At 42.7% G+C, this 27,447-nt stretch overlaps 1 protein-coding gene across 1 annotated transcript; it reads left to right on the forward strand.

Moving 5' to 3' along the window:
* The first annotated feature begins 1,519 nt into the window (after positions 1–1,519).
* HECA (HECA ribonucleoprotein granule regulator) lies at positions 1,520–27,083 on the forward strand. Its single transcript, XM_005518450.3, has 4 exons — positions 1,520–1,751; positions 15,834–16,874; positions 19,981–20,135; positions 22,741–27,083. The coding sequence occupies exons 1-4, from the start codon at positions 1,520–1,522 to the stop codon at positions 22,903–22,905; spliced, it is 1,593 nt and encodes a 530-aa protein (XP_005518507.2). The 3' UTR covers positions 22,906–27,083.
* The last annotated feature ends 364 nt before the right edge of the window (positions 27,084–27,447 follow it).

The following is a 27,447-nucleotide window of genomic DNA, read 5'->3' on the forward strand; positions in this document are numbered from 1 at the left end:
ACTTCTTGTGATAGCTGCTTCAAGAGTACTTGAAAATATGGCAGCTAATTTTCTTGGGAAACTAAGGCCCTGGCTACAGGTACAAGATGATCCAGAATGTATGCAATTTTTCAAAGGAAAATATTTGAGAAGCGTTCCAGTCAGTTTGCCCAGTTACTTCAGACAAAATTGTGACTTACAAAATGTGGCACATTCCTATCAAAGATACCTCACTTATTTTGACTCATGCACTTTGACTTGATCTCTAGAGCCCAAACAGCTCAGGCATGGTCTTTTCCTTCCAGCCACAGACCAGTCACAGACCAGTAACACAACTGCTCAATTTCTTGCATGCCTGTGTACTTCTTCTTCCATAAGGAAGTCATGGAAACCCAATCTCCAGGATCTGCATGAGAAGGAAAAAAAAAGTTAATTTATGTGCAAGCAAAAGCTTGCCAAGCTCAGAATAATGGCTCATCCTTCATCCTTACAGCTGGTGTAACGTTCTTATGATAGGCTGCAGTTTTTTATTCCCAAGTTGGATAAACTGTTAGGTACACAAGGTGAGCATTCGGGCAGGTGACACCTATGAGCTGTTGTTCGTCAGCCAGGAAAAGGCACGTCACGAGTGCTGCTGTTTTGCAGCTGAAGGACAGCATCTCGCGTCCCTGGCTGCAGGAATCCCGCGATTATCAGTTACCGATTTTCCGCAGTGCCTCGCAGTGCCTCCGAGCCCGGACTCCTGGAGAGGATGAGGCTGCTGCCCCTCGACAACGCCTCTCGCAAGGCACGGCGCTTTCAGCTCAGCTCCGGAGGACGGCAGCAGTTTGATTCTTCCTGTAACTCATATCCCAAAGGTTCTCCCCTGCTGTCTGTCACCCACGGAGGTTCCCCATCAGGAACCACATGAGCTGACAAATCCAAAGTCCGGGCTGTACTGTTGTAAGGCTTTGTGATCCCTAACCGCCCCCCGCCACGAGACCGCATTGTTTTGGTTTCCTTCCATCCCCTTTTTATTCTTGCACGTTCAGCTGACATTTCCCAAGTGTTCCCCGCTGTCTGGACGTTCACAGCGCCCGGGACACGGCGGCGGGAGCGCGGGCCGAGGCGCTGAGGGCGAGGAAACCCCATCCCCACTCGCCCGCCCCGGCTACAGCTCCCACTCCCGCTCCGACCTGCCGCTCCCGGGCGGCGCGCCCGCCCGTGCCGGCGGGACCGGGGCTTTCCCTCTCCCGACAAGCCCTTCCCGCCGCCCGCGCCCGCCTCAGCCCCAGCCCCAGCCCCCCCTCCCCGCGCACGCCGCTTCCCGCTGCCGCCCGCGCCTGCTCCGGGAGGAAGCGGGGAGGCGGGAGCGGGCGGGCGAGAGGGACACGCCTTTCACCCTCCCTGGCCCGGCCCCCCGGGCCCCGCCGCCCACCCCGGGCGCGGCGCAGGGCAGCGCGGCCGGCGCCGCCCCGCCAGGAGGGGGGGGTGGGGGCGGCGGCGCCTTCCGCAGCCGCCGCCGCCCGCCCGCCCCGCCGCGGCGGCGGCCGGGCCCGCGATGCCGAACCAGAAGGGCGGCAAGGCCAAGAAGACCAAGGGCGCCAACAGTAGCGGCGACGAGCAGGAGAACGGCGCGGCGGCGGGCGGCGGAGCCGCGGCAGCGGCGGGCGGCGGCGCCGCGGGTGGCGGCGGGGCCGGAGCGGCGGCCGCGGGCAGCGGTGGCGGAGCGGGCGGCGGAGCGGGCGGCGCGGCGGCCGCGGGCGGCTCGGCGCCCGGAGACGTCAAGAGCGGTGAGCGGCGGGCCGGGCCCCGCGGCCTCCCGCCGTGGCGCAGGCGGCGGCGGAGACCGGGGGGGCGGCGCGGGGGGCCCCGGGGGGCGGGGGCGCGCCCGGAGAGAGGGGGTGCGCGGGCGGGCGGGGCGGCGGGCGGGTGTCGCCTGGGCCGTGCGCGGTGCCGCCGGAGGGATCTCCCCGAAACGCGCGGCGGGGCGGGGGCTGCGCGGCGAGGTGTCCCCGCCCGGTGACCCGCCGGAGGGCGGGGGCCGCCCGGCGGCGATGCTGAGAGCGGCGGGAGCCCGGGGCACCAGGGTGCGCGGTCCGCGGGCAGAGCGCATCCCCGGCGGGCGGGAAGCGGCTGAATCGGAGCTCCCTTGAAAAATCCCCACTTTATTCCGTCACGATTAAAAATGGAGTCCTGCTTTTCGGTCAGTTTTGTTTGCCGTTGTACAGCAGTTGGGTTTGTCAGGGTAACGTGCTCACTTCGCATCAACCATTTTATGCTGCCTTTGGTCGGTGGGTTGGATTTTGGTTCGGAGCCGTTTCGGTAAGGTGGTGTCTTGCGGAAACTTGCATTGCTATTCATGTTTGTTTTGCTGCAAAAGGATGTGTCAGGCTAAAACTAAAGGCAGGCAAAGACTTTATTACATGTTTACTAAGCCAAAAAACCCCACCTCTTAGGTCTGCTGCTAGATGTACAAACTGTGGTGCAGAGTCCCTACTCTTCACTTTTTTCCTCTCCCAAGCTGGACTTCAGCATTTTACTCTCCATGCTTTTCAAAAAGTGGGAGGGTGGCTACAACAGGTATTATGTTTTGTGGTAGTTGTTTTGCCAATTGCTGTTAGAAGGACAGTTCCAAGTGTCTTGGTTTGGTTTTCAAGATGTCTGATTCCCGTGTATTATTTATTGGAAACTTTTCCTTGGAAATATTAGCAATTAATTACGAATCACTTTAGCTCACAAGGTCTTTGCCAGACTGTTTTTGTAAGAGTATTACTCCAGAGAATCACGGAGAATTATTAAAATTTAATTTTTGGGTTTGTTTAGGGTTTTTTTCTTTACTATTTGCTTTAGGTGAGTGAACAAGGGAAAAAAAAAAAAAAGAGATTAACAGGAGTTAGAATATTGCTAGAGTATTTTTCTCATGACTTCAGTATGGTAATGTAATATCTCCAACATCCACGTTGCAGTTGGTTTTTCCGTGGTCGGGGAGAAACAATGTTTTGAATTTATTTATTTTTTTTTTGCTCAGGCACAATTGGCAGTAGTGGTGCATTTCTGGTGTGTCTGTATTGCCTGTGGATGATGCGGCGGTGTTCCATCTGCACATGCCACAGGAGGTGATGCCAGTGAACACTGGTAGTTTGCTAGCCAGAGACAAGTTGTCAGTCTTTTTCTGTTGCGAGACTGTGTGTCCTCTGTGCATGACAAATCCTTCCCCTGTGCTGGCTGGCTTCTTCACAGGTTGAGGCTGCCTTTCTGACATCCAGGCGGAGGTACTCCTTTATTCTCTCTCTCCCCCTGCTTCCACATGACTTTAGTGGTCAGAAACATCCCTTGACTCTATCACCAAATCCCTCACTTTCCCCCTTTTTGCCCCTTCACAACAGAGGTACAACAGCCTCGGCTTCAACATTTGCTGTACAGTGCCTGGTGAGCGCACCTGATCTTTGCCTTGGCAGGATCATTGCATTGTGTCATGCCTTTCTTTTCAGATAATCATAAAGGCTGGAGGGGTAGATGTGGTTGCTAGCTTTATTTTACACTGGCTACTGCCCATCAGATAATCCTGAGCTGTAAGTTCTGTAAATAGTATTCTCACTGGTACGTGCAAAGCTTTCAACAGTTTTGGTTCAGGTTGTGCTGCAGAATTGGGAATCTGGCTCATGTGCAGGGAAAAGATGAGACAATGATAACAGATTCCCTCAAGTCCTCAAACCCAGTGAATCTGAAATGAAGCACTGTAGTGTAGCCACAACCCTGGAGGCAACTAGCCCATTACTAGACTTCAGACATTTGTAAGAGGCTGTGCTCTTGAGGGTTGCTTGCTCACTAAGCAGTTTATGGAGGATGTGGCCTGCTGCAGTGAGTGGTGGGGTTAATAGAGTTCTGCTGTGCACAGTCAAGTCTTGACTGCTTGTGGGAGACTGTCTGGGTTGTAGATTAAGCTGCTGGTTTGCAGGGTAGCTCCTAGCCGTGCTGCTTTTGGACCGTGCAGCTGCATGCTGTGACTTGTGCTGCCTGGGTTCACTGGTCCTGTGAGACCCCGGGCTCGCTCTTCTCTTCTGCATTGTCACCATGTGCTGCTCTAGCGTAATTTGTGTGTAATTTGTGGTATCACCACTCTCCTACTCCACCTGTACCCTGGAAAAGCAGTGGATGATCATAATGACATAACCTGCTTTGTTTCATGAATGTGACAAGACAGAAGTATGCAGAGATGAAAGCTGTGGATTTAACAGTTGAAAGTGTCTGTGCAGACCTTGGCTTTACATCATGATGTCAGTATGATGTCTAATTATGCAGTCACATCAGGACCCTGCTTCACTCATGAAGAGCTAATGATTCAGATATGGGGTTTTTTTAAGTCTTCACAGTATATTGCGTGGTCCATGTATTGTTTCTGCCCCTCATTTATGTGGCATAATGAAATAGAATTTTTAATTTCCTCTGGGCTTCTCTGTGCAGCCCTGACTAGCTGTGCCATATGATTGGGAACTGCCATTACAGCATCCCTTTGTTGTGGAAAGTTCTTGTTCACTTTTACATTTTGATAAATTTTGCCTCAATCTGCGCACAATTTTCACTTTAAACAATCAGTCAGTTTTGGCATGGTGACTGAGAAATATCAGTAGACTTTTGTCCTGCCCCAAGAGGTCATTTGTTTATGTTTCTTTTTTGGTGGTATTTCAATTTTTGCATGTTCAGAGCTCAAACTGTGCTTTAAGGGTTCTAGACTTCCACAGGAGAATCCGGAACGCAGCGAGCATAACCACTGACCAGACGTGATGGCTTTTCTCACCTTGCACTCTTAATTTCTCAGCAGGTATTGGGATCATGCCTATGATCACGGGGGTTCACATTCTCTAGCTATGTCCTCCATTCCTATCTCTTCCATATCAGACCATATGATAGATTAATAATCTTTCTTGACCAAAGTGCATCCATTTCCTGCACTAAGTGATGCGCAGGTCATGGAGAGCGGGTTATGGGGTGTGGGTGGACTAGTTTAACAGTATCACAGTGCACAGGGAAATGGAGATGTGATATCACAGAAAGCCTCATTTCTTAGATTACCTGTCTTAAGAGTGATTGAATGATGTTTCTAAAAATAATTTAATTTTCTCATTTTGTAGCTAGTTTTCGGGGTTACTTTTCTTAAAATCTGAGCTGTCATCATGTAAAATTATACCAACAACTGCATGGGATTTTGCACTTAGCCCATTGATGACAGTGTTCCTGATGGCAGTAGTTGGTTACCTTCATCTGCAGACATAAATGAGTATAACACTTTGTGGATACTTTGCCCCATCATCAGAAGAGGAAAATCCATGGGGTTTACTATTAAATCTGAGGAGCAAATTCCTATTCTGTCTCTGCCTTGCTGAGGCTGGACACTTTGACTCTCTGCTCCAGTTGTTTTATTTCTCTATCCTCTAAACGTCATGCTCTAGTCTTCACATACAGTTGTTTCTGACCTTATATTCATTATTCTGTCCATTTTCTTTGCCTTGTTTCCATTCTTCGTCTCATTGTCTAGTCGAGCCAAATCCTCTTCTTTGGGTTGGTCATCCCTATCTTAGCAACTTGCTGTTGTTGTCATCCCCTTGTTGTTGTTGCTCTGTTCTCTCCAGCACTGATGCTGTGAGAAGACTAGAAAAAAGAAAAAGCTATGTCTCCTTAGCTATGATTTTTCCCTTTAATATGGAATTCATTAAAGCCAGCCAAATTAAACCAAAAAAAAACCAAAAAACCAAAACCCTCAGCATAGCTCATAACTGTCTCTAAATCACTGTCTTATGGTGTACTGGCCACTTTTTTTTAAGATCTTTTTTTTTTTTTTTCTTCCCCTGCCATGGGTGAGCCCTTAAACTGCACAAGTGGCAGAGCTGCTGAATTGGTGGGCTGGCAGGTGGAGCTGCTGGCAGATTTGTGTGCTTTTGAACACTTCACCTGGGTTTCACAAATTTTTAAGACTGATTTACTTTCAAATAAAAATTTTAATGTAGGAGAAGTGTATGGAGAGGGAAGTCAGTTAGCACAGCAGTGACTCATGTGTTGAATGCTGTGACTGGCCAACAATTATGATTTACTAAAAAAATTTTTTTTATATCCTGGATGTGGGATAGTTAAAGAGGGACAGAAAATTCATCAATGCAATGTTTAATTTAAAAATGTGCTTCCAGACAATGAATTGTTGTAGTATTTAAGCCTGGATTAATACTTGCTGTCAAATGTTCCCTGCTGCATATAATATCCAGTTCCAGTTTGGCACTCTAGTGATGTTCAGTATTGGCATCTTCTTATTATTTAGCCTGAGGGAGTCCCATTGGTATCAGTGAGACCACCTGGAAAATTAAGTTTCTATTCTGTTGCAGTGATTACAAAATTTAGTACCTATTAATTTACTAAGGGGAAATCATTCTGCCGACAATACCATTGTGTTCTTCTAACTGCAGAAATCAACTGAATGCAGATTTCACTGTCTCTATCAATGCAAATTAGGTTCAAAAGGACTTTCATGTTAGTTTTAAGGTTTTTAAAACTATGCAATTACATGCTTTGATAGCAAATGCAGTTCATGTTCTGGAAATCTTTGCAAGTGGAATAATGTGCATGATGTTACTGAGTCAAATATTATCCTTTCATGCAAGCAAGCCCACACCAATTTAAGTTTGGGGTTTTTAAAGTTATTTGCTATCAAAATGGTTATCAGTGCCCTGACAGCATTCTGTATTCATGTGATTAGTTATTGCTCAAGTGTAGTGCTTTGATGAGTAAGGTTTAGGCTTGATGTTTGCTCTGTTTCATACAAGGAAATATAGTTTTTGAACTGATTGCTTTGCTTTGTCTGTACTCATCCCATATCTTACTCCCAGTGATCTAACAAGTAGTGACAAAATGATTTCTAGCCCTTGGAGACATTTGTAAGTTTTTTTCGGCCTTGCTTACATCCTTGCATATTGAGACATCCTTTGATATTAAAGTACTGTCATGGCTGGCAGACATCTGTCCTTCTCTGCTTTTCTTCCTGCAGGATGTGTGAGGGAAAAAAACAGAGGAAAAGCTTGCATTCAGCTCAGAGTAAAATGCTAATCTTCAAGGTGTCTAAATTATAACAGGATTAGTAGGGCATGGGTTTTCTTTAAACTGTTTTGATAGAAATTCAGATAATTCCAAGGAGGCCTCTTGAAGCAGTAATCTAGTCACTGGAGTGGGTAATTCCATTTTGAAAGCTTGTGGGATTTTGAGTGGAGTACTGGCATTTCCTGGTAGACTTTAGTGACATTTATCTTGAGAGCATTCACTTCAACCTTTATGTCTTTCTCTCTGTCTCTCTCAGTCTGTCAGTGCTCCTTCCAGGGCTTGAGAGGGATATTGCTGCTGTTCCTGCTGGGAGAGGAGGTACCTTCTGTTGGAGCCTGGCTATTGAGTGTGCTTGGCACTGCCCATCTCCACTCTGTGCTCCATAATGGGAGAAGTGTACAATGAGGGTCTCTGTGTGCCACACAGATGCCAGAGATTGCTACATGACAAGGCTGGGAGCCAGCATGGCATCGGGAGGGAGATGGCTGTGGGAACCAACAGCTCCACATCAGGAGCTGCTGTCTTGAAGAGATGCTGGGTACTGCATCTCCTGTTTCCCACTGAGTTTCTACCACCTCTAGCTTTTAGCATGGAAAGTAAAGTACGGTTTGTCGCCCTGAAACTTGGGAGGGATAGACCAATGACACAAATATCCTTAGATAGGAAAATATAAAAGGTGCTGATACCTCTTGATTCAACCTGCTTTCCTTTCTCTCTTGCCTTGTGCTTTTAGGCTGGGTGTGGTGGCTAGCTGGCTCTCAGTCTGAGTGAGTCCAGCCTGCAGTGTTTACGTCTGTGCTTGGCATTAGAGCATCTAGTGCATGCCACAGTTACCTCTACTTCCAGCATGAGTTGGAGTTTGCCTCTGAAAACTTGCTAGGTCAGGTGCAGTGGAGTCTGCTTTAGTTATTATTAGAATAACTGTTTCTTGAAGCACCAAGGTGAGTTCTCTGTAGCAGTTAAAGTTATTAAAAGCTCTTGGAAGGCTAAAGTGAGAGGATTTATTGGTGCAAGTGCTTTTCTTTGGGAACAGTTCATGTGCAGACTAAGCAACTGCCAATGTTCAAAACACATTAAGGTCTCCAGTGTTGAGATAGTCATTAATCTCTGCATTCACTGTGATAGAAGCAATCAGAAAAATCCACACAATGCTGAGGTGTCTTCCTAGCTGGAGCATGATTGCTAATGGCACAGAGAACCAGTTGTCTTCTGACCTGGTTAAACCAATTCAGTGTTCACCTGGGAATATTTGGGTTACATAGTTATCCTGGTACTGATACAGGTAGAGGCTTAGGTCTGTTCTATGGGGATATTTCCAGTTGGATTCATGTGTTACAGCACAAGCTAGGGCAAGATTTCTCCTATACAGAGAGGGTCTGTACATCCCAAGCAAAAGCCAAAGCTTTTGTTTATGATTGTTTTCTGTATTTGGACAACACATATTCAATGGAAAGAAACTGGCTAAGTTGGCTAGATGATGATTTTACAGATTATGGTGATTTCTACAGGACCATATGAATTCTCATGTTGGGTTTCAGCAGCATAGGCAGTAGGTTCAGCTTGGAGCACAGATGGCTGTGTAAACAAGCTACAGAATTACTGTGCACATGTGAGTGCCTATCTTCCTTAGTTTGTACAGTTTCACTCTTGATTTTCTGCCTTACTTTGGTGAGGTGATGGTTGAGCTGGGTGTGGGTGGTTGAATGAGAGCTGCAGAGAACTGTATCACATGCTAGTTGCTGATTTCATAAACAGGCATTAGCTCAGACTGTGCTAATGTGCTGTTAGTTAGAAGGTGCTAATGTGGCAGGTATGAGTTAAGCCTTCATGATTTCTATGGCGTTTTCCTGCCTATGTCAAGTTGCTAGGTGTGTTTTTTTAAATTTATTTGTTTTATTGTCAAGAGATTGTCTTGGAGGTCAAGTGTGAAGTTAACATAAGTGAAGTGCATGGAGATGCTTCTAGCAGCTACTGAGCCCTCTGGGAGTCCCATCACCTAAATTCTCAGCTGAACCAGGGTTTAGCAGCTCCAAATTACCTGAAATATTTTCTAGGGAAAGGTAATCACTTCATGTTACTACTCAGTAGAATTAGTGACATCTTGCACATGGGGTAAAGCATGAGGGAGCTGGGCTGCTTATGGCTTTGCTCTCCTTAAATCACTCCTGAGAGTAGGTGTTGCCTGCAGCTGCATGGTCCTTGGGGACAGGATTGAGCTCTGGATTGACAGTGTCAATATGTAGGTGTGTAACAGATGCAAAGCTGTCAGCCAGACTAACTCCAGACAGCTCCTCATTGCAATGGCAGTGTGTCCGTCTGTTGCTTACTGAGAACGGACTGCTGGCCTTGGCTTCTCTTTCCAAGAGCGTGAGGGAGTCATGGCACAGAAGAAAGCCTGTGTTAAGAGTGGCTTATCAGGTACTGCTGTCTTGTTTTTTTCCCTTCCCTCCTGGAGAATCCTCCTGGAAGCTTGATCATTGTGCAGAGATTGCTTAAGAAGTTTTGAAGAGATATCAGTGAGTGTTACCAGTATAAGCCCCAAGCTGAGCTGTTTTGAAAGACTTCTTTTACTGTTTGTCAGCTGTCATTTGTTGTTGCTGCTGCACTGAAGATCCAAGCCTGCCTCTTGGATCAATTTGTGAAACGTTTTTTCTCATTGCATTCTTCTGCTGCACTTAGGCTCTTAGAAAAGTGACCAACCATTTCTGTATTGCCATATTATTTGTGCTATTTAACCATTTATCAGTATGACAGTACCATTTTGTCACATCTTGGTAATCTTTGGAAAATTAGATTGTATTACAAAGTTCAACAAAGCAAATACATCAGACACTTAATTCAAGCTTTCTCTTTCTGTCTGTTTTGTTGTGGTGGTTTATTTTCTACAGCTACATTACAGTATTAGTACACTAATATTGTGTGACTTCAATTAAAATAAAGCTATGCTGATGGCAGAGGAAATTCAGAAGATTCATGCAGATGGTTGGTAGGGAGTGGCCTTCCCCAGGAATGACTCAGCTCTGGTTCAGGCTGGCAGAGTGAACAATTCCTAGCTGTGTAAGGTTGTGAAGAGAGCAGTGTTTGTGGGAAAGCAGAGTAGAGGTTAAAGTGTTGGTTTGCAAGGTTTATGTCCCACAGGAACCCTTCTGGCCTAGGTAATTGCTGGCAAACTAGCGTGTCCTTGGCATAGATGAAGAGATGCTAGAGTAACAGTAGACCGAAAGCAAGCCATAGTCAGTGTCTTGCAACCAATCCAGTGACAAGACCTTTCCCTTCTTTTGGAGATAATTTCTTTTTCCAGATCCAGCACAACCTACTGTTGCCTGACAGTTGTTTTAAGATGACAGTAGGGCCGTCTCATCCAGCCACCACCGCACTTCCCTCTTCCTCTGCCCCCAGACTCACATGTTTAACACCTCCCTTGAGTTTTACCAGAGATGGCAAATCTGTGCAGTGAGCTGAAACCTATGCCAACAAGTATGGGAAATAATTATCTGTTTCTGTTCACTGACTGAAAAACTCTGGTGCTTAACACAATGGATAATGTGGGAGCGTAGCAGGGGAAGAGCGAATTTTGCTTTAGGCATCTGCATTGAGGACTTGGAACAAATGAGAGCAGTCACGAAACTGAAGCCATGGAATCATTGCATTTGGCTTGCTGGGTGCATCTTTGGTTTTATGATGGGTGTATAAACAGAAGTAAACAACATTCTCCTTAATATACTTCACCAGAAGGAAGTTCCTCAGGCAGCTGTTGTTCTGCTGCTTTCATTTGGGTCATAAAATGGGAAGGATGGTCTTCACATACTGCCTTTCTTTTTTATTAAAAGATAGAACCAATTCATGTAGGAGGATTTTTTTTGTTGTTGTTGTTGAAAGAAGTACTTCTCAGATGTTCTGTTTCTATTCCTATTCCTGGCTTTTATGGATGTTTATAAACCTGAGCAGAGAAAATGAGAAAAAGCCAAACAAACCAATCCAGCTTCCTTGCAGTCTTCTGTCATTCTCATTTTTGAAAGAAAAGTTAATTTTATGGTGGCTCTGTCAAACATGAAACATAACCTTGTTTAAACATTGAGCTATCTTTGCACAAATGTACATGTGTTTGGAATATTGTATGTTATTTCTGTTTTGGAAGATATTTATGTACTGCTCCTTCCAACTATTTTCAAAATCACTGTTCCAAATCACTACAGAGGAATATGAGAAAACATTTATTTTTTTATGTGGAAACATAGCGTCTTGAAAGCAGCAGCACGCGCTTGTAGTTGCAACTTGACAGCCTACGTTGAAGCTGTTCTGCTACATAAAACTGCATGCTGTCATGTTTTGTTCTCTTAGGCTGTGAAACCCATCTTCAAACTGAGAGTTAAGCAGAAATTCTTTTATCTTTATTTTGGCATTCTTTTGAAAGGGGCTGCTGGGAGAATGGATGTTGCTCTGATACTATGTAATCTTTCATTTTCCCTGCAGTTGAGTTTCATAGCTTTGGAAATCAGAAACTCGTTGAGCTAGCTGTTAGCTACTTGGAAGCAAATTATATTTAGGTGACAAACCAGCTTGGGGCTATAGGTGTGGATGGGCAGTTTGGCCATGTAATTTCTATTTACTTCCCATCATAATCTCTCTTGACCGTAATCGTTAACACCGTCATCATAAAACATGAGGTCAATGATTCTAGCTCTGAATTTTTGAAGAAGATCTCAAAATTTATTTCTAATTATGGGAAGTTTAAGGGCTTGATAACAAGAATTTTTAAAGTTTTGTAATAATGAAAAAAGTGCTCTGTTTCAGACCACTTTTAAGGGTGGGAATTAATGGGGGGAACTCTTCACATTACCTGAAATGTGGCTCCCATACTTATCTGAATGCTGTCTCTTTTGCTTCTAAGGCATATCTGTTGCCATGAACTGGGAAAATTGCACAAAACCTGCTGTTTTCTGTTTCTCATTTATTCTTTATGCAGGAGCATGTGGCATGGTTATGTTTGGCAGGAGACATGGGTACAGAGAAGTCTGCAAGGGATGTTCGGTCCTGCACAGTCTATTTTGTACAGATACACCTGCTGGAATTTGAAATGTGTGGCAAAACCAAATGTTGGCTTGAGGTTTTTCTGTGCTTTTCAGGCAGTGGAATTGTCTGCTTTCTTAAATACAGGAAAACTACAGAAAGCAGTAGACCTATCTATTGAGACAAATTAGCCAGGCTTGGGCTTCTCAGTTTCTGTTGTGGAAATACTGCAGCAGTTTAATCAAGGAAAACCAGCAGACTTGACAAAAGCAAATCTGTATCAGTGAAAGCAGGTGCTTTGATTAGCATGGCATAACCTGTGCTGTGGAGCATGGCAACATGGCAGAGAGACCTGTTAGTTTTCTGGAGCATTTCCTATGCAGCTACAGCGACAGTAGTGAAATGTCAGATGAGTCCCCAGAAGAGGTGAGTAGAGACCAGCTTCTTCTCTTAGCAATGATGTTTTCCAAATCAATCTCAGTGCCACCATTTGAAAGTTCATTGGAATCTTTTGCATGATGGAAAGCTTTGTTTCTGTTGCTGTCTTCCACCTGCTCTAGACCTGGTTTTGCAGTGGTGATTATGTGACCAGCCAATTCACGCTGTGTAGAAAGCAGAATCAGATGAGGGAATGTGTGAAAACTTTGTAATCATCTAGTTAACTTAAATCTTGAAGAAGACATCGCTGTCCAGAGTTTGCAGCTTTGCCTTTTCTTCCCCATAATTATGCTGTGTGGGAAGGTAATCTGGCATCTCTAAGTTCTTAAGGAGAAACTGGAGGAGATCTCATTCCACAGTGTTTCCACTGACTGACTAGGAGAAGGGGAAAAAAAGTTGGTTGAAAGTCGCCTTTATTTTAGCCTCTGACACACAGTATGTGATCATAATTGAGTAATTGCTGACATATTCTGTGGAATACATGGGCTGTGGTGATGTTTTTTGTACTTCAGTCACTTATTTTATTAATTCCATTTTTTGTTCACTTAGTGAAGAGTCTGTAAACTTCTCAGGGGGCTAGAGATCCTACAAACTCAAAAATGTGTTCAAAGGCTAATCAAGGAAACACTTTCCTTTTTTAGTCAGTTAACTATGCCGGTATGGATGAACAAGTATAGTGTCTGTATTAAATTCTAGACTTGTCTGTGTAGTACTTCCTCAGCTGTCAGCTATAATTATACCTGCAACTGTTAGAACATTTACTTTCTGAAACAGAGTGAGAGCATAAGTGGATTTTTGGCATGTTCTTTTTTTGCTGCCTTCTTGCAGTGGTGGAAAGGAATGTGTGCCAAAATAGATGAATAAAGGAAATGCATAGGTGAGAATTGTTCATATTGGTGCCTCCGGTTCCTTGCCTCACATATGACTTCTGACGGTTTTCCTTTCTTGGGTTCAGTTTAACTGGCTTCTCTGAGGTCAATTGCATAAGGATGCTATAGTTGTGAACTTTGCTTTCAGACCTTAAATGTGATGAAAGAAAGACTGACAAGGAAGAAAATCTTTGCAGAGATGCTTGCTGTGGTAGTATGACTTGAATCAAAGTTTAGGAGAATGGGTGAGAAAATTCTTTGGACTGGTAAACTGACAGATTTTGTTTCAGAGCAGGTAAGTTATCACTCCTGCTCTTGGCCAGCAACATTAATAGTAAATAATAGCAACATTATACTTAATAACACACAGTAAAAGGGTGGAGAAAAATTAGTCACTGGTAGCCAATCAAATTGTTACTTCTCAAAGACGTCTCCAAACTTGCACATTCTTAGCAGGTTTTCAGAGACGTGAGATGACCAATTACTAAATATTTGTCACATGTACAGAAAGCACTTCCAAAGAGTCTCTAGGGAAAGCCTCTCTTGTCTCTGTTCTCTTCAGTTTGGTAATTTGTTTTTAATGTCTGAAAAGTCCATATTTTGAAATTAAATAGGCTTTTTCTTCTTTAAAGGAAAGCTTTGGGGAATGTGTTTTGCTTGCAATTTATAGACCAATCCCTGAAGAAAAGGTATTGCAGAAGAACTCCTCTTGCAAGTGTGCCACTTCTGGAATTAGAAACAGGGACAGAGAAGTTAAGTGAATGATGTGGCATCTTCCAGGGATTGGCTCAGGAAAGTTTTTCTGTGTTATTTGTGCCTCTTTCTTCAGTGTAAGTTTTAAGAACTACAATAATCTTGAATTTACTGAAGGTAGCCTTGGACATTTTGTTTGTTTATAGCCTTTTCCAAAAACTTGCTGGGAAAAGGAGCACTAGCATGGCAAAGATCAGTTATTGTAGAGCATCTGATTTGTGCATTACTGCTGTAGGACACATGATGATGGATAGTGTGTCTCTTACTGAGAGCTGGGTCAAAATATGTCTAGCAGCATAAAACCTCTAATTAGACTGCAGATTATTTTGTGTTATTTGTGCAAGAAGTGATAAGAATGGGATTGAAAACAGTACAACAGAGTGGTGTTTTTTTGCCTGTTCATCAGATAGTAATTTAAAGTCCTAAGGGAAAAAACTTCAGTCATGGCAGTCTCTCTCCTCAAGGCTCTGTGCACCTCTGCCATAGGTCTTGGGGCTCTGGCTTAGACTTCAGGGGAACTTCAGGAAGCTGATTGCTGTGTTTTAAATAGGGTGAGCAGCACTTGAGCACAGAAGACCCTGAAGAAGCCTGTTAATGTTTGAAAGCAGCCATACAGAGGTTAAAAGGCAGCCTGACAGCCCTGTTGGAGCAGTGCTTTCTGATGAAGTGGAGAATTAGGAAGACAGAAATACAGAGAAATATTTTTAATACTTGAGTAAGCATCTGTGGTGGAGGGCAGCCCGCTACGGCATTTAAAAAGTTCTTGCTTTTACTTACCTAAACTCCAGTAGAAATTTTCCAATCCCTTTTGAGTCTCCCAGTTGCAACAGAGCAGCCAGCAATGGGAGTTATATGTAGTCTGTGGTACTGTGGTGAGGAAATGGGAAATGTCACTGGTTCATAAATTCAGAACATTCTATTGTAGAGCATTTTTTTGTGTAGAAGCTGATATTGTTGCTGTGAGATAATTGAAGGAAACTGTTCTCTCAAAGATACAGCAAAGCTGCTACTTTGCTGATAAAATGCCATGTTGCATTTGGATTTTTTCACCTGTCTTTGCTGCAGAACTGTTTGGTTTGTGAAATTTAGTTATCCAGAAGGTCAGTGGTGGTGATATAGTCTGTATTTGCCTAAGCAATGTAATGAAGACCCTCCTTTTTGTACTAGGAACGTAAGCTCTTTGTGTTGCTTTTCAAAATTGTCTGCTTCCTCCTCTCCCTAGCTGTTGTCTCTTGTTCAGTCTCAAAGATCAATTCCTGCCTCTCCCCATGATTGTGAAGCTGGGCTTACTTGCTTACTTGTATTGCTTACTTGTTTTTCAAACAGACATCTTTGTGAGTTCTCCCCGTGTTGCCTCTCAGGCTTCAAAGCAGCCCTCCAGAAACATTCACAGCGCTTTCTCCTTGCTTCTTAAGGCCTTGCAGTAGTATTCACAAATGCTTGAGGAGGGCTAATGCTTCTGAGGTGCTTTTGTTTTGAATATTAAATAGATAGTAGTGTCATTTTGTTTCTTTATTTGTGCATTTCCTTATCTCCTTTCACATTCTTATCTCTTTTTGGCAAATACTGCTTTTTGCACTGACCCAAAGGTAGTGCTTGTGGCTCTTTAGTAAACCAGGTTTTTAGTAAGACCTTGCGTGTGTTTGTCACAGTGTTTAAAGAAAGTACTGCAATAAAGAGGCCATTAAGTTATTAATGTATCTGTTCTACCTTCCACAGAAGCCCCTTGTGCTACTCCACTGATCTGTAGCTTTGGAAGGCCGGTGGACCTGGAGAAGGATGACTACCAGAAGGTTATATGCAACAACGAGCATTGTCCCTACAGCACTTGGATGCACCTTCAGTGCTTCTATGAGTGGGAAAGCAGCATCCTTGTCCAGTTCAATTGCATTGGCAGAGCCAGGAGCTGGAACGAAAAGCAGTGTCGCCAAAACATGTGGACCAAGAAGGGATATGACCTGGCTTTTCGGTTTTGCTCTTGTCGGTGTGGGCAGGGTCATTTAAAGAAGGACACGGACTGGTACCAGGTGAAGCGAATGCAGGATGACAAGAAGAAGAAATCAGTGTTGGAGAAGAGTACAGGAAGGTCCATGACAGAGTCAGCAGAGGAGGCCAAAAAAGGCAGGCCGGCCAACAAGCCGCAGAAAGGCTTGAGTAATGACCTCCAGCGAAGGCACTCTATGGACAGGCAGAATTCCCAGGAGAAGGGCATCATGGGCGGCAGCTACGCCGTTCGCTCACCTTGTGTCTCTCCCGGCCAGTCCCCGCCCACCGGCTACTCTATCCTCGCCCCCACGCACTTCAGCGGCCCTCGTTCCTCCCGATACCTGGGAGAGTTTTTGAAGAATGCCATTCACCTGGAGCCCCACAAGAAGAACATGGCTGGTGGGGGCATGTTCAGGAATGCACATTTTGATTACGGGGCAGCTGGCTTGCAAGCACATAGATCAGGACACTTCGATACCCCCGTGCAGTTTCTGAGAAGGCTCGATCTATCTGAGCTGCTCACTCACATCCCCAGGCATAAATTGAATACTTTCCACGTGCGGATGGAAGACGATGCCCAGGTGGGCCAAGGGGAGGACCTTCGGAAGTTCATCCTTGCTGCTCTCAGTGCCAGCCACAGGAACGTTGTAAACTGTGCTCTGTGCCACAGGGCGCTGCCAGTGTTTGAACAGTTTCCGCTGGTGGACGGGACCCTGTTCCTTAGCCCATCAAGACATGATGAGATTGAATATGATGTTCCCTGTCACCTTCAAGGTACAGGTTGTCTGTCAGTCATGCTCTAGGTTTCATTAAATGATGGAACTGCCTTCTGTGCCCTGTCCCTGCCATTACAGATTTTCATCCTGATTCTGCATTTTTAAGCAGTTCTGTAAAGTTTGAAGTAATGTCCAAAATACTCACGTGGATCAGATTGAAACACTTAGAAGGAATTACGAAAAGATGCCGTATAGAAAGATCCATGCCTTGTGTTTGGGCTTACAACTAAACAAGTTCTGATCTGATTTCTAGGTAGACCGTGAGAAGATTTTCCAGCCAATCTGTTCTGGAGCATATGCTTGCTCATTTATCTCTTGAGAGCATACATCAACCTTTTAAGCAACCTTTTCAATTTAAGCATGCTTTGCTGCAGCCTGGGTGAAAATAGTATTTGTACCACTGGTGAGGGTGAGGTACCTCTCATCTGCTTTCAGACTAGAGAGTATCAGTTTTGTTTTGTAGCGAGGTATTATTTCTTAAACATGGAAAAGGCTGTAGTCTGGCCTGTGTTAACACAGGCCTGGAAGGGTTGGATGCTTTTAATGTAATAAGAGCAAGCTTTTAATATGGTGTGTTAAAATTGTAGTAGTGTATTAGTGAAGGTATTAGACTTATTTCCAAGCTTGGACGTGCTTGAGCTATGTCTTGATAATGTCCTAGGTCTCAGATGAGTTGAGACCACAGCATGCATTTCTTTTTTCTTCCTAGAGGAACAAATGAGTGTGGGCCAGTGTGAGCCTTAGCTCTTCCTGAAAGTTGTGGCCCAGACTTAAGTGATCAGGGTGGTACATGGCTAGATGTGCCTGTGCTACAGCCTGCTGGCAGCCAGCATGGCTAAAATAAGTCAGAGAAGGTATTGCTAGTCTGGTGGTCAAAAGCATAGAATTGTATGCTAAAACATGTGTTGGTAAGGCATTAACCAGAAGTGTTTTAACATTGAAGTTTCTCACCTTTCAATAAAATACATTGTATCCCATGCATGGTCATAATACGTGTTATGTAACATATCTTTGCTCAGTAAACTTTGTGTTTTATTTTTTTTCTTTCTTTAAATCACTGTGCACTAAGCCACTAAACTGTATTCATGCTAACATTATTGTTTCTGTCTTGCCTAATGTACTTTAAGGAGAAAAAAGGATAGGCAAATATACAAGCCCAAAAAGTTCCAGGATAAATAGAGTATATGTATGTGAGATAGCTATGCTTATTTGCTTTGGTGGGGAGTCACACAATGTGCTTGTGATTTTATCAGTACAAAAAGCTGGTTTAGTAATAGTGAAACTCACTGTTTGTTAACATTTGCCTCTAAGAATGAAACTGTGAAATTATATTTTTTTACCTTAATTATTTCTTAACTGTTGGATGATATATCTGAAAAACTTGTTCAGACAAGTTGCTGTGACTAATTAATTGTTAAATTTTTGCCTCCTTGTCCTGGGTAAAACGGTTTATTACCAGAAGTACTCTTTGAAATGAAATTAAACTGTAAGGTGCTATTCCAGGCTGTTACTTTCTTTTCAGTACAGAAAGTCACTTCAGACATGTTTAAGATACCAGGTGCCTCATTTCCTATACAAAAAATATCCTGAAAATTATGTGGTGGGGAATGTACTATTTTAAAGTGCAGAAACTGCAGAACTTCAGTTGGGGAAAGTTGTTTATCCTCCTGCTCAACACAACTGCTGTGCATAGAGTTGTTTGAACGTCACCAATCTCAAGTGTTTGCTTTAGGAACGGAGTTTATTATATTTTTAGGAACAGAGTTAATGATATATATTATATGCACTTTAGTTTCATCCCATCATGTTTTATAAAGCTGAACATGCCAGTGTAGAATAACTCAATTTTTACCAGCTCACACTAGCAAGTGTATTTTATATGAGTAGTTTAAGAAGAGTCTATTTTTCTTGTTTTTCTAAAATAGTTGGCTTAAAAACCAAAACAAGTGAAAACACAGACTGTTAATTTCAGAAGTGTCTGGTATAGACTAAACATAAATTACTAATATTTTGTTCCCATTTTTTGTAGAAGAGTTACAAGATGTATGTCTGTTGAATTAGTTCGTGATGTGTTCAGTGCTTTGATGCTAAAGAGCACAAATTGCAATCCAAGGTGAACACATGTTAGACACAGTCCTGCTTTGTTGCTGATCTGTAATTTCACTACTGCTTAACCCTGTCTTACACAGCAGTGTAAAATCTGGTACGTTACAGGATTAGTACTCGTTGTCAGGCCACTTCTAATAGCCAACTATTAAATTGCAAATCAATTTAATCACTACAAGTCAGGCATAATCTAGTTTCCAGATCTTTATAATTTATGTAGGAATTTTGTTTTTTGGTGAAAGTTGGTCTCAGATTTTGCATTGGTTAGTTTAATCACATGTATGTAGTGAAAATATTTGATTTTCAAGTCTGAGCCACTTGTTTTTTATAGAAATAAATGTTACTCAGGTTTTGAAAGTCATTGTGCATACAGAGCCTAAGATTGTGATAGAGCTCAATGTAGTCATAGTTCTCAATGGCATGTTGAAGTCTTTGTATGTGCAATATATAATGTAAATATACTTGTTAATGAACAGTCAGAAGAAAGTACATGAAAAGAATTTGCTCTTCAGACTGTTGCATTTTTTCTGTGGGGAATATTAGGTCGTTGGTTCCCTCTTTGCTGGAAGATATGGGCAAGTTGTTAAACGAATCTGTACCAAGTTTGCTAATAAGCTTCAGCACTTCTCCACTTCTTATGTTAGGTGGGGATGAAGCTAGGGCAGTGTTCTGGTTTTGGAAACACAGCAGATGATCTTGCAGCTTAACCTGGCATCTCTTCTTGGAGGTTTAGCAACTCCTTTTATAAAATATTTTGCTAAGACCTATCAGCAAGTGATGTAAGGGAGAGTGGGCAGGGTGATGACTAATTCCTGAGTTCTGCATAGCTTCAGTCAAGCCCTGTGTATTTCCTATAGAGAAGTACTTTATCATTCACTCTTTATAAAGGAAAAAAAAGATGTGATTTGTATCACTAAAGGTCAGATACCACATTTCAGAAAATGTCTGTTTTAATTTTCTCTTTCCGTCTCCTTAAGATGTGTCTTTTCTGTCCACAGGAAGGCTTATGCACCTCTATGCTGTTTGTGTAGACTGCTTAGAAGGGGTTCACAAAATTATCTGCATTAAGTGCAAGTCCCGGTGGGATGGAAGCTGGCATCAGCTGGGAACTATGTATACCTACGATATTCTGGCAGCATCTCCCTGTTGTCAGGTTAGTACCATACATAAGTAAGACTCATGAGGTGAAATTCCAACTGATTAGATAAAATAAAGGCTGTGTATCTCTTCTCCCTTTCCTCCTTCCATCCTTCTTTTCCAGCCTGTACCTATGAGTGCAATACAGGAGGTCTGATGGTTCTCTCCCTTCGTCTTAAGAGGTGCAATGGCCTTTAGGTAGACTAAAGTCATTGCAAGGGTCAGTGGTTAATACGCTTAGCTTTTTAAATAAAGTTCCCTTTAAATGCATTGGTAATTAAATCTGATGCTTCATCACTAGCATCACTAGTGTCAGGTATAGTTCCACATTTTGAGCAGATGTTTCATGTTTCCAGAGTTTTTAGTTCATAAATTGTCTTTTATCGTAATTGTAGCAAGAAAGCACCAAGGGAACAGAAAGGTTCAGAGTGTCTTTGCGCTTACTCATCTTTCCTCAATCTTCCGTTGTGGCTGACCCTGGTGATGGTACTCACCCACCACAGCCTGAAGCAACATCATTAAATTCTCACCTAATCTATGCCTTGAGAGAGGAAGATCCAGTGCTTGGAGCTACTCCAGAGTAGATGTGTGCCTGAGACAGCAGGACTGTTTGCATTCCAGGGAATTAATTGTCTGTGTGATGGAAAGAGCACTTCTGCTGTGCAGGTAGGGGTAGACAGCTGTGAAAAAAACATCTGTCTGGGAATGATTCAGTGCTCTGCTCGAGATGCTTGGACACACAGGTGGTGGTAGTAGGTTAGGACAGGAGCCTTGCAGAGATGCACCCATTCAAGTTGGGGTCCTTTTATGGTAATGTGCATACTTTAAAGCCATCTGAAATACCATTTTGTCAGTATGCAAAATGACGGTTTATTTTAAATTTAACGTATTTACCAAAATGTGTTGCTCAGAAGGCATGTGGTATTGCTGCTGCTGGTTAAGGTGACATTGGTAGCAATTATAACTACAGACTATTACCTCCAAATTTAATTTCTCTTGAGGCTGTAACTTTTTTTAAAAATAGAAACTTCTAAAGGTAAAGAAAGCACTGATACTGATTTTCTACCTTTGTAAAAGTCAGCAGCTTTAAATCTGAATTGCTTCTGTTGAATGTACAAGAAAAGATTTAAGAGCTCATTATACGAGAGCCTTAATTACATGATTAATGGACAGTGTGACAGTACATGGTATAAGAACTGACTATAAAAGCATTAGCTGCAATGACTGTGATTGCCAGATAATAAGCGTTATTGTTTCACCATGATTGCTACAGATGGTTCTGTGCATACAGAAAAGTGACATTTAAATATGATACATAATGTAATTCCAAATTGCCTTTCTGGATTTATTTTGAGTAATTTTGTGCCTTACTTCAAAATATTTAATTCTACATCACAAATCTGCATGTAGAATAATGAACTGCAGCCATTGTCAGATTACTAACTCTTAGCTGATGCGCTGGACAGTAGTAAAGGAGAAAACACTTCGGTTAAGAATTCCATAAAAATTCATAACCTAGTAGATTGTATATCTTAAAATTTTTGCTTTTCAAGCAGAGCAGATAGTAATGAAGCTGTTGATTTGTTTTTCTTTGAGTCTGGTCTCAACAGGGATAGTACTTTAATAATTTCCTCCTCTCCTCATTCAGGAAAATTGCTTAAATCAAGACAGCCTAGACAATACTTTTTGTTCTTTTCAGTGGAGGGCTGAAGCTTTCATTAGTGTACTGGGCTGTGAGGTTAAACTACGGTGCAGCTCAGGCCCTCGCTGCTCATTTGTCACCTTTACTCTTTAACTTCTTTACAGTCTCAAATCCTTTCTGCTTCTCTTGAGTATTCCAAGGGGCTTGCTGAGCTTTCATGCTGCCTGTTGCTTTCTTTGTATCAGATGGGCTGTATTTCTCAGCTAGATTTCTTCTGAAGTCTCACTTTTTTGTAACAGCTGAATATTAATAGCTCTGTCCTTCCTCACCTATGACCTTGAATTATTTCTCATATCCACCCAGTTAATGTTGCTTCTTTCTCAGTTGGATTTTGTAGAATAGTTTTTGTGTTGATGTTTAGTTTGTGTAACCTGATATGTACTATAAATGTTTAAATAGATACTTAAAGTGACATAATGCCATGTTGTGCTGATAAAGCAGATCAAGTTTCACATTTGTTAAGCCAAAAGATTAAAATACTGGTGTATTTCATAGACAGATGATGTTCAAACGTCAGCCTGAGTGGTTGAATTGCATGACACAAACATGAAATTTCTCTCTTTGCTTTGATGCTTCATTAATGATTTATTGAGACACTGCTTCTTGTGCTGGGACTTGAGGAATTGATTCAGAGTTTACGCAGCACAAAATAAACCTTGATAAGAGTGGGAGGTGACCCACTCCCCAGAATTTGGTGGTGGTCTTCAATGTGAAAGGCATGGTGTGTGCCTGTGCGTTCCCAGTCCAGGTGAGGAATGTCCTTACCAGCACGTGCCATTACTGACAGTCCTGACTGACCCCTTCTCCTGCTGAGGAGGACAGGGGGCTGCCTCTGGCACCTTCTTTTCCAGAGGTGAGAAGCTGAGGGGTGTGTGGTTATTTCAAAAAGTTTTTTTGTTTGTTTCTTTGTTTTTTACAGGCTCGACTGAACTGTAAGCACTGTGGGAAGCCAGTAATAGACGTGCGGATTGGCATGCAGTATTTCTCTGAATACAGCAACGTCCAGCAGTGTCCTCACTGTGGAAATCTAGACTACCACTTCGTGAAGCCATTTTCTTCATTTAAAGTTTTGGAGGCTTATTGACGAAAGCTTTGCTTTAGTAATAGCTATTTTATGGGTATTTCAACTTTATTACATATCTTTTTATAGGATTCATTCTGTGATGAAATCTAATTTCTTTTCTAACTGAAAGAGCAGCTTCTTTGTCAGTGTACATATTAATATGTATATATACATGTTGTTAAAACCAGAATCCTCCTGACAAGATCTCTGTGAAGGTTGGAGGCAAGCCAATTTAATGGCCTTTCAGTATATCCCATGTGTGGGGTAAAGTTCAGCTAAAAATGATTTGGGTTTATTTTTTTGTATAGTTGTAATACAGTTTATAGGAAGGGTGTGGGGAGACATAAAGGACAGAGAAATATGTCCTGTTGGAAAATGGGTAATTGCAGGGTTGTTCCTCCAGCTTGGTGGAAATGGGAAATCCTTGGAAAGAAATCTGTTAATGTTGAATTCATTTAGCCTTTTGCATTGGTTCCCAGGGGTGCAGGAACTGGCCCTGTGTTGCCAGTCCCCTCAGCAGGCTTTCTTTCAGATTTCCCATGACCGGAGCAAACTAAGGTATCATGACAAGTGAATGTAAATGTGTGCCAGAAAATGCAATCTTGAATGAATTCTTTTGGCATCATGTCTTCCTGCCATGTGTGTTTGATGTGCATTGCCCTCACTGAGTTACAGTGCAGGCAATAGTGCTGCTTCCAACAGGGCTGTCATGTGCCCAGCTGGGTCATCTGCTCATACCAAAACAAGCTGGAAATCTTAAAATGCGTTATTTAAAGGTGTTTCTTCACAGACATTTAAGGGAAGGAACTGGCTGAGCTGAGCGGGGATGGGAATGTATGTGCCTGGTGGGACTGAGGCCTTGCTGCCTGCTGCAGGCTTGTGTGCCTGGTGTGGAGGGAGAGCCATGAAGTGGGAGCTGGGCCCTCAGACCTGTATGAACTGAGAGGTACTGAGTACAAAACATGTCATCACTTTTTAAAACAATTCATTGCTGCACCTTCGTCTTTCAAAATTGTGTTCAGTGTAGGATCTAAAACCAAGGAGATGTTTTAAGAAGGCAAACTTAGCATATTTACTTTCCACATGCCTATGTGCTGTACATAATAGACTGCATTAAGCAGTGAATTTGTATCAGAGGGCTTGGCCATGTAGACTCTGCAGTTGTTGTTTCTTGACTTCCATTTCTCTCTTCCTTAAATAAATTTTTTAAAATAGGTCATTAATCTTTTGCTTGGTTTCTCAAATCAGTTCAGATTTAAGGGACGGTTTTGTTTTATGCTTTTCTTGATAGCAAGAAGTGTTTGTCCACCGGAGAGATGTGGGTTTTGTTTCTGTTTACATGGTGGGATTCTTTTTTTGTTTCTTCTGAAGTCTTCTGTTTTTCCAAATTAGAATCTTTATAGAATGTATCTGTTGAAATCACAGTCTTGAAAATGGCCCTGATAGTCTGCCGTCCTGGGAAAGAAAACAAAACATTCAGAAGCCGAAACAGTGTTTTTTCCTGTGTTGGACTGAGAATTACACTTTCTGCTGAATTAAAAAATTATTGTGCACATAAAACTCAAGTTGAAGATCCATGTTTCTTTGTGCACAAAAATGCCAAGTTCAGAATTTTACTTCCTGGCTGTCTTCACTGCAGAATTAATTCCTTTTAGCATTAGCTACCCTTCAAGGAATACCCAGGCTGCACAGAGCATTTATGTTGGCACAGTTTGAGTGGCAGTGTCCTTGGGTGCCACACAGCTCACGTGGTCCAGTGCTGGTCTGAACAGCTGTGTTAGCAGGCTGTGGTAGCCTTCAGCATTGGTGCTCCTCTCCTGTGTGAGTTCCTGGGCTTGGTTTTGGGCCTGGAGCATGTTCTTGGAGTTTTGTGCAGTTGTCCCCTTTGCAACAATTTTGGGAAAACCTGTTTCTTCTTCTGGGAGAATTACGGGAAAGACTTCGAGAGACTTCTAACACTGTCCTTTCATGGCTACCACAAAGTTACACCAGGCCTGGCTGCAGTGGGACCAGCACTGCACCCATTGTCCATAGGAGCAGGACCTGGCCTGGGCATACCTGAGCAGGAAGAAGGTTTCTAGCCAATAAGACCCAATTAGCTGTGCAGTGTAGACTTCCCTTGTGAAGAGCAATCAAATTATAATTTGGATTTACTCCTTCAGAAGGATGAGCCCTTCAGCTGTGATGGTGTGTTAAGCAACCTGCTGGAGTTAGGGTGGCTAACAAGGTTGGAGTAGTGTTTCCTGGCAGTACCATGAGAACCAGACCAGACAGGAAACAGCAGCTGTTGCAGTGGCCTGAAATCATGCAGCAAAGACAAAGCTCCTGTAATTAAACAATTAAAGAAAGCAATTAAAGCTTACATCTCTTCCTGTAGGTTAGGGCTTGAGTGCCAGTCACACGTCATGAGTCTGTTCCCACATAGGATACATGGCATTTGTGTGCCCACTTTTTTGTGCAGGGGTGAGAGGAAGTGTCACTGTACAATGCACATGGTAGGGGAGAAGTGGGATCTGGAGTTGTCCTAGATACTTGTTCACTTGCGTCTTAGAGTAGCCTAATTTATAATTCTGCCCTTTAAGTTCTTGGATGCCTCTCTAGACCTGTATGTGTGACAATCAGAAATGAGTAGACATGGAATAAAGGGAATATGGTCAGCTTTAAAAACAAGTGTATGAGAGATTGTATAATACATCCAAGTCAAAACCAGGAATGAAGCAGACTGAGAAAATGGGAAGGGGAAAGCACATTTAAAGTCTTAACGCTGACAAGGAATTACATCAAAATCTATTTAAGAAAACAGTTTAGTTCTTTGCCAGCTTTTCATTTTAATTCTGCTGTTAAGTGAGTCTTATCTACTGCTTGAGGAAATGCCTATTTTCTTGTAAAACACATCTCTCAACTGGAGGCTAGCAGCACACATAGCACTGTAAAAATGATCCTTAGTGGAAACCAGCTGAGCTACAGAAAGATTCTTCTGAACTTTCACTCCAAAGTAAATTATCCCAAATTTGTAGAGGCTTTCTCTGCTTTTTGTTGATACTGAAAGCTACTCTTGGGTTACTGCAAAATGCACGATTTTCTGTAACGTGCAGATTCCAGTGAAGCAGTCAGCCCTCACCTTTGGCCAGGAGAGTTTCCTGGGCTTTGCAGAAGTAGAAGCACAAATGCAACTTCTTTGGGACCTTATGGCTACTTTGGAGGTTAAACTAGACCACAGTTGTTCTGCTTTCTGTCTTGACAAGCACTGGAAGTAGTTATGAGCTTACAAATGCATCATAAGGGAAATTGCCTCCCTAGCTAGGGAGCTGCTTGCTTTGCTTATTTGGCTAGTTGATTCTTCATTACCTTTCATTTTACTGATGCTGTGTGTTCTTTTTAAGATGGCCCATGGTCAGATTAAATTTTCCTGAAATATGTTTTGTAAATGAGAATGCAGTCCTCTGGATTTGGAGGTTCATTCTACTCTTAAGTGCACGATACTCCTTGTGATAATAATAGGAGTTGCATGTGCAAATGCTTTTCTTTCCAGTAGTTAACTCTCCTTTCTATAGGAGAGGCTTGCATTTAGGTAGACTTCATATTTTGGATGTGTAAAACTGATTTCATCCATCAGTAAGATGTCTATAAATAATAATAAATTTTGATAACCATAACTAACAAAATGGACATCTTTTACATGCTGATGTGTAATTTGACATCTACCAACATGAACAGCCTGAAACTGTTGTTCTGTCTAATGCTGCAGAGTCATTGAAACTACAGTTTTTTATAGCCAGACCATAGACTATCCTATAGTCTATTTACACTAAAATCTTCAGTAATGAGCAGTGTATTCATAATCAGTTTAATTGGAAAAATAAGGAATATTCCTACAAGGGAGGCATCTACCCTAATATTTTTATTTTTTCCTTCTTTTTCCCCCTCCCATGTATTCCTCATTTTGCTGTACCAAGTAACCAAGGACAAACATGTTGTAAGGCCACTGGTGAGAAAACCCCTCAAAAATATACTTGTCCATAAAGGTTTCTTGTTGAGACATTCTTGGATTGCACTTTTGCAGATGGAAGAATATGTACATAGCAAATGAATGTTGATGAAATTAAAATAATTGGTTATGATATCATTTACGTGTGTTGTTAGAGAATATTTTGTTGTGAGTTCTCTGTATTAAAAAGTAATAAATACCAGACAGCTCATGGTGTGGGTTCTTCTTTCCCCGTTCTCTGGAGTAGTTTCTTACACCTGCTCTTTACAGAATTATTCCAGTTGCCTTAAGTTTGAAGGGCAGAGTAAAGCCAGGTTCTTGGTGTCAGTTAAAATGAAGCTTTGTTTGTTGTGCTACAGGGGTAATGTTGGGGTGTGTGTGATGTGTCACCTTGCCAAACTGAAGTCCTGTTCACTTTGTTGACGTCAGAATTGCTCCTTCTGTAGCGCAGTCGGTCCTGCAGGAGCAGTTTCAGGAATGCCGGTCTGCTGTGCCAGCTGCTGCCTGTGGGGCTGAGTGGAGGACAGAGTGCTGAATCCTTCACTTCTGGTGGAGACTGTTAATGGAAATGTACC

The sequence above is a fragment of the Pseudopodoces humilis genome, chromosome 3 (assembly GCF_049639895.1).
Source record: "Pseudopodoces humilis isolate 2021_Gansu_Grassland_sample_001 chromosome 3, ASM4963989v1, whole genome shotgun sequence".
In the NCBI taxonomy this organism is placed as follows: domain Eukaryota; kingdom Metazoa; phylum Chordata; class Aves; order Passeriformes; family Paridae; genus Pseudopodoces; species Pseudopodoces humilis.